The 8,506-nt window shown below is 33.2% G+C and overlaps 1 protein-coding gene across 1 annotated transcript in view; it reads right to left on the bottom strand.

The window, feature by feature from the left end:
- Window positions 1-8,506, bottom strand: part of LOC128640610 (amiloride-sensitive sodium channel subunit alpha) — a 620,512-nt gene that overhangs the window by 181,434 nt on the left and 430,572 nt on the right. The window contains exon 7 of the mRNA XM_053693079.1: window positions 3,349-3,427. Within this exon, the coding sequence (XP_053549054.1) occupies window positions 3,349-3,427 (79 nt within the window). The remainder of the gene's footprint in view (window positions 1-3,348; window positions 3,428-8,506) is intronic.

Raw genomic sequence — 8,506 nt, 5'->3', positions numbered from 1 at the left:
ATTTTCTGAACAGGGGCACAGATAGCAAAACAAACTTTTCCCTATGCTTTACAAAACTAAACAAATGTTTGGCTAGAGTTTCACCTAAATAAACTGCCTGTTCCAACTTACATACAAATTCAACTTAAGAACAAACCTACAGAACTTATCTTGTTCGTAACCTGGGGACAACCTGTATATATACTTTGTAAAAGATATATATATACAGCTATATATCAATACCTATATACTGTGTGTGTGTGTGTGTATATATATATATATATGCTTTGTAAAATCTATATCTATAGCCATATATCAATACCTATATACTGTGTGTGTGTGTATATATATATATATATATATATATATATATATATATATATATATATATATATTATACAAAAAGGAATAATAGAGCCCTTATTAATTCCAGCAACAAACTGTATCTCACATCACTGATGCATTAAACCTAAGTTTTGACAATAAATAACCATTTACACAGCTTATTCTTTTAACTTGATATATTTATAAAGCTTGATAACTTAGTAACATAATTCAATTCTCTGCATTAAAACATGATCGAGAACAACAAATCAACCCAGGTTGACATTAGAGAGACTAATTAAAGTCCAGAATATAAATCAATTGTCCCGGTCATATATCCAGCATCTCACAGATGTATTTTTTGTAATCCACTTGTATAATGAATGAAAGCTTTAATGCAGGCCCACTACTATGCCAAATTTGACTCACACAGGTATTATGCAGACTTGGTTATTTATTTCACATGCATACGTCAAGATAATAAAGACATTTCAGTTTGAATCCATCTTCAACATAGCAGTCTTTGCTTTTAAACTTGATAACTCTTATAACGTATATAGTGAATCCCCACCGTATTCAGCAGTACTTGCTTAAATCATACCTGTTGTGATGAGCGGTCATAGTGTGGCTGAATATTACCTGCTCGCTTCCAATGTAACACTGACTGGTAGACAGATCCGGAACAAAACTTTAAAATTGATTCCTTTTTCCTCTCCACCGTTAGTTGGAAGGCTCTTTAAGTGCCACGCACGCCTTCTGTATTCCAGTATTGGGTAAGAGAAATGTAAGTATAATGCAGAGAGTAATCGCAGCAATGTTCAGCTGAGTACACCGCTGCCAAACAGACAAGCAGCTACACGCATTTCACCTGTGCTCATTACAGGCTTCATCCGGCATCCACACAGCCAGATGAAGCCTGTAATGAGCACAGGTGAAACGCGCGTAGCTGCTTGTCTGTTTGTCAGCTGTGTATTCAGCTGAACACTGCTGCGATTACTCTCTGCATTATAGTTACATTTCTCTTACCCGATACTGGAATACAGTAGGCGTGCGTGGCACTTAAAGAGCCTTCCAACTAACAGTGGAGAGGAAAAAGGAATCAATTTTAAAGTTTTGTTCCGGATCTGTCTACCAGTCAGTGTTACATTGGAAGCTTTGTTATCAAACCCTACAGACCAGCAAAAGTAGAATTTAGTGATGTAACATACAATCCGCCAGACTCAGTCCGACACAGATCGATGCTTACGTCACACCAGATGTTCCGAATGCAAGTTCGGCACAATCTGACTACTTTTGCTAGTTATCAAATAACTAGCAGGTACGCTCGGCACTTTTCCGGCCCTGGAGGCGGCGGATGCCATAGGAATCAATGGGAGTCTGAAAGCAGCGAAAGCTTATGTTCGCTGCTGCCCGATATCCCATTGATTCCTATGGTAATGTTTACACCTAACACCCTAACATGTACCCCGAGTCTAAACACCCCTAATCTGCACCCCCTACACCGCCGCCACCTGCAAATTCGGCACTATCTGACTACTTTTGCTAGTTATCAAATACGTACCAGGTACGCTCGTCACTATTCCGGCGCAGCGTACCTGGTTTTCAATCCGCCGCCCTTGAGGTGGCGGATGCCATAGGAATCAATGGGAGTCTGAAAGCAGCAAAAGCTTATGTTCGCTGCTGCCCGATATCCCATTGATTCCTATGGTATAATAAAAGTTATGTTTACACCTAACACCCTAACATGTACCCCAAGTCTAAACACCCCTAATCTTCCGCCCCTACACCGCCGCCACCTACATTATACTTATTAACCCCTAATCTGTTGCCCCGACACCGCCGCCACCTAAATAAAAGTTATTAACCCCTAACCTGCCGCTCCCGACACCGCCGCCACCTACATAGAGTTATTAACCCCTAAACCCCTGGAATTCCAGCGTATTTGCGGTTGACAGCTTGATAAATAGATGCCATGGTCTGTCAGTAAAATAAAGTGTTTTTTTCTACACATTGTGTATTTCTAGTTTATATTTGCTGTATACAGCGCTGTTTATATACTTATATATATATATATATATATGTATATATTTAGAGAGAGAGAGACATAGATTCATATTGTATATACATGTATTTATTTATTCATTTAGAAATAAAAATATAATTTTCTTGTACTTGAAGAACAAAGGAATTTCACTTATTTCTATTAAAAAAATAAAAACATTAAAATTGTTTAAAAATTATATTGGATATTTCAAAGTATTTGACTACGAAGGGCTCAAAAGTTTGTTTTTATATATATAATATATATATGTCCGTGTGTATAAATAAATATATATATATATATATTTTGTTTACATGTGTGTACTTATATATTTACATATTTAAACATAAATAAACATGCATACACACATACACATATTTATATATATATATAATATATATATGTCCGTGTGTATAAATAAATATATATATATATATATGTATTGTTTACATGTGTGTACATATATATTTACATATTTAAACATAAATAAACATGCATACACACATACACATATTTATATATATACACTGTATATACACACACACACACTTCTAAACCCTTCCCAGTTAAACACCTTGTCGCATACTATGTCCCTTTTTAACCTCTTTAAAACATTTTTTCAGTATTAAACATATTTTTATCAAAAAGGTTTGTATATGAGTGTAAAACTATATTTTAATATGTGTTTAATGTTTTTTTACCCTAATAATTTACATTAGGTTGCGTGAAATCTTCTAGCGCTTTTTTGGCTACCGCTAGAGTGCAACCCATAAGATTCAACTTGTAATATGAGCAATGTTTAGCGCGGTTGCATTGTCAATTTAAAGTATAAGATGCCCTAAATCGATGTTGGCGTTTTGCTAAACCTTCTCTGGTAATTCTATTTTACCATGGACTAATATAAATTTGCATCCTGCGCTATAAGTAGTGCTCCACTTGTAATCTGAGCCATGCTGTTTCCATGAGCCCTGAGTATAGAGTTCTTTAATATTTTTCAAACTTACAGACATGGTTTACGGCATTTAGTAAAACAGCCCAGTTCATCTGTTGCAAATTCGTTACTTAGTTTATAGTAACAGTGACCTGCAGGTATTAAACACAAGCAATTAGTAGGGTGTCCGTATATGTATATTACTCATATACATAATAATGCACAATTCTGTTGGTGTATTTATATAACATATAGTAACAGTGACCTGCAGGTATTAAACACAAGCAATTAGTAGGGTGTCCGTATATGTATATTACTCATATACATAATAATGCACAATTCTGTTGGTGTATTTATATAACATATAGTAACAGTGACCTGCAGGTATTAAACACAAGCAATTAGTAGGGTGTCCCTATATATATATATAATTACTCATATACATAATAATGCACAATTCTGTTGGTGTATTTATATAACATATAGTAACAGTGAACTGCAGGTATTAAACACAAGCAATTAGTAGGGTGTCCGTATATGTATATTACTCATATATATATAATAATGCACAATTCTGTTGGTGTAGTTATGTAATGTATAGTAACAGTGACCTGCAGGTATTAAACACAAGCAATTAGTAGGTTGTCCGTATATGTATATTACTCATATATATAATAATGCACAATTCTGTTGGTGTATTTATGTAACATATAGTAACAGTGACCTGCAGGTATTGAACACAAGCAATTAGTAGGGTGTCCGTATATGTATATTACTCATATATATAATAATGCACAATTCTGTTGGTCTAGTTATGTAATGTATAGTAACAGTGACCTGCAGGTATTAAACACAAGCAATTAGTAGGGTGTCCGTATATGTATATTACTCATATATATAATAATGCACAGTTCTGTTTCTGTATTTATGTAACATATAGTAACAGTGACCTGCAGGTATTAAACACAAGCAATTAGTAGGGTGTCCGTATATGTATATTACTCATATATATAATAATGCACAATTCTGTTGGTGTATTTATGTAATGTATAGTAACAGTCACCTACAGGTATTAAACACAAGCAGTTAGTAGGGTGTCCGTATATGTATATTACTCATATATATAATAATGCACAATTCTGTTGGTGTATTTATGTAATGTATAGTAACAGTGACCTGCAGGTATTAAACACAAACAATTAGTAGGGTGTCCGTATATGTTAATTACTCATATATATAATAATGCACAATTCTGTTGGTGTATTTATGTAATGTATAGTAACAGTGACCTGCAGGTATTAAACACAAGCAATTAGTAGGGTGTCCGTATATGTATATTACTCATATATATAATAATGCACAGTTCTGTTGGTGTATTTATGTAATGAATAGTAACAGTGACCTGCAGGTATTAAACACAAGCAATTAGTAGGGTGTCCGTATATATATATAATTACTCATATACATAATAATGCACAATTCTGTTGGTGTATTTATATAACATATAGTAACAGTGACCTGCAGGTATTAAACACAAGCAATTAGTAGGGTGTCCCTATATATATATAATTACTCATATACATAATAATGCACAATTCTGTTGGTGTATTTATATAACATATAGTAACAGTGAACTGCAGGTATTAAACACAAGGAATTAGTAGGGTGTCCGTATATGTATATTACTCATATACATAATAAAGCACAATTCTGTTGGTGTATTTATATAACATATAGTAACAGTGAACTGCAGGTATTAAACACAAGGAATTAGTAGGGTGTCCGTATATGTATATTACTCATATATATAATAATGCACAGTTCTGTTGGTGTATTTATGTAATGTATAGTAACAGTGACCTGCAGGTATTAAACACAAGCAATTAGTAGGGTGTCCGTATATGTATATTACTCATATATATAATAATGCACAGTTCTGTTGGTGTATTTATGTAATGTATAGTAACAGTGACCTGCAGGTTTTAAACACAAGCAATTAGTAGGGTGTCCGTATATGTAAATTACTCATATATATAATAATGCACAGTTCTGTTTCTGTATTTATGTAACATATAGTAACAGTGACCTGCAGGTATTAAACACAAGCAATTAGTAGGGTGTCCGTATATGTATATTACTCATATATATAATAATGCACAATTCTGTTGGTGTATTTATGTAATATATAGTAACAGTGACCTGCAGGTATTAAACACAAGCAATTAGTAGGGTGTCCGTATATGTAAATTACTCATATATATAATAATGCACAGTTCTGTTGCTGTATTTATGTAACATATAGTAACAGTGACCTGCAGGTATTAAACACAAGCAATTAGTAGGGTGTCCGTATATGTATATTACTCATATATATAATAATGCACAGTTCTGTTGCTGTATTTATGTAACATATAGTAACAGTGACCTGCAGGTATTAAACACAAGCAATTAGTAGGGTGTCCGTATATGTATATTACTCATATATATGTTACGGTACCAACAGTGTACCAAGGGTTAATACCAGGGAATAATGTCCTGCATACAGAATCAGCAATTCACAACCCAGCCAGTTTTCAGGTTTAAAACAGAATGTTATTTATTAAAGGCTAGATGCCTAGTATTTATACAGGTTTTGACCCCAGATGGGGGGGTTGAAAGACTCTTGTACATTAGATAAAAGGGGAAGACGCCCTTTTACATGATACAAAAGAAATACATTACTTAAATACTTTAAACACAAGACACTCTGGGCTCTTCTTATCACTTAGGCGTCTGCTATCTGAGGGTGATTAAACAATGGAATGCTTATCACTAACTAAATTATGGCTGGAGCCAGCAACTTGTATTTAGAAATATAGTTTCTCAAAGCTGAACAGAGTTAACCCTTCCAGTACTGACAGAAGGGTTTGTCACAATATATAATAATGCACAGTTCTGTTGCTGTATTTATGTAACATATAGTAACAGTGACCTGCGGGTATTAAACACAAGCAATTAGTAGGGTGTCCGTATATGTATATTACTCATATATATAATAATGCACAATTCTGTTGGTGTATTTATGTAACGTATAGTAACAGTGACCTGCAGGTATTAAACACAAGCAATAAGTATGGTGTCCGTATATGTATATTACTCATATATAATAATGCACAGTTCTGTTGCTGTATTTATGTAACATATAGTAACAGTGACCTGCAGGTATTAAACACAAGCAATAAGTATGGTGTCCGTATATGTATATTACTCTTATATATAATAATGCACAATTCTGTTGGTGTATTTATGTAACGTATAGTAACAGTAACCTGCAGGTATTAAACACAAGCAATTAGTAGGGTGTCCGTATATGTATATTACTCATATATATAATAATGCACAGTTCTGTTGCTGTATTTATGTAACATATAGTAACAGTGACCTGCAGGTATTAAACACAAGCAATAAGTATGGTGTCCGTATATGTATATTACTCTTATATATAATAATGCACAATTCTGTTGGTGTATTTATGTAATCTATAGTAACAGTGACCTGCAGGTATTAAACACAAGCAATTAGTAGGGTGTCCGTATATGTATATTACTCATATATATAATAATGCACAATTCTGTTGGTGTATTTATGTAATGTATAGAAACAGTGACCTGCAGGTATTAAACACAAGCAATTAGTAGAGTGTCCGTATATGTATATTACTCATATATATAATAATGCACAATTCTGTTGGTGAATTTATGTAACATATAGTAACAGTGACCTGCAGGTATTAAACACAAGCAATTAGTAGGTTGTCCGTATATGTATATTACTCATATATATAATAATGCACAATTCTGTTGGTGTATTTATGTAACATATAGTAACAGTGACCTGCAGGTATTAAACACAAGGAATTAGTAGAGTGTCCGTATATGTATATAACTCATATATATAATAATGCACAATTCTGTTGGTGTAGTTATGTAATGTATAGTAACAGTGACCTGCAGGTATTAAACACAAGCAATTAGTAGAGTGTCCGTATATGTATATTACTCATATATATAATAATGCACAGTTCTGTTGGTGTATTTATGTAACGTATAGTAACAGTGACCTGCAGGTATTAAACACAAACAATTAGTAGGGTGTCCGTATATGTATATAACTCATATATATAATAATGCACAATTCTGTTGGTGAATTTATGTAACGTATAGTAACAGTGACCTGCAGGTATTAAACACAAGCAATTAGTAGGGTGTCCGTATAGGTATATTACTCATATATATAATAATGCACAGTTCTGTTGCTGTATTTATGTAACGTATAGTAACAGTGACCTGCAGGTATTAAACACAAGCAATTAGTAGAGTGTCCGTATATGTATATTACTCATATATATAATAATGCACAATTCTGTTGGTGTATTTATGTAACATATAGTAACAGTGACCTGCAGGTATTAAACACAAGCAATTAGTAGGGTGTCCGTATATGTATATTACTCATATATATAATAATGCACAGTTCTGTTGCTGTATTTATGTAACATATAGTAACAGTGACCTGCAGGTATTAAACACAAGCAATAAGTATGGTGTCCGTATATGTATATTACTCTTATATATAATAATGCACAATTCTGTTGGTGTATTTATGTAATCTATAGTAACAGTGACCTGCAGGTATTAAACACAAGCAATTAGTAGGGTGTCCGTATATGTATATTACTCATATATATAATAATGCACAATTCTGTTGGTGTATTTATGTAATGTATAGTAACAGTGACCTGCAGGTATTAAACACAAGCAATTAGTAGGGTGTCCGTATATGTATATTACTCATATATATAATAATGCACAATTCTGTTGGTGAATTTATGTAACATATAGTAACAGTGACCTGCAGGTATTAAACACAAGCAATTAGTAGGGTGTCCGTATATGTATATTACTCATATATATAATAATGCACAATTCTGTTGGTGTATTTATGTAACATATAGTAACAGTGACCTGCAGGTATTAAACACAAGGAATTAGTAGAGTGTCCGTATATGTTAATCACTCATATATATAATAATGCACAATTCTGTTGGTGAATTTATGTAACGTATAGTAACAGTGACCTGCAGGTATTAAACACAAGCAATTAGTAGGGTGTCCGTATATGTATATTACTCATATATATAATAATGCACAATTCTGTTGGTGTATTTATATAACGTATAGTAACAGTCACCT

The sequence above is a fragment of the Bombina bombina genome, chromosome 9 (genome assembly GCF_027579735.1).
Source record: "Bombina bombina isolate aBomBom1 chromosome 9, aBomBom1.pri, whole genome shotgun sequence".
Taxonomy (NCBI): Eukaryota; Metazoa; Chordata; class Amphibia; order Anura; family Bombinatoridae; genus Bombina; species Bombina bombina.
Note: the sequence above shows the minus strand (reverse complement) of the source record. Positions and strands in the feature narration are given on the sequence as shown.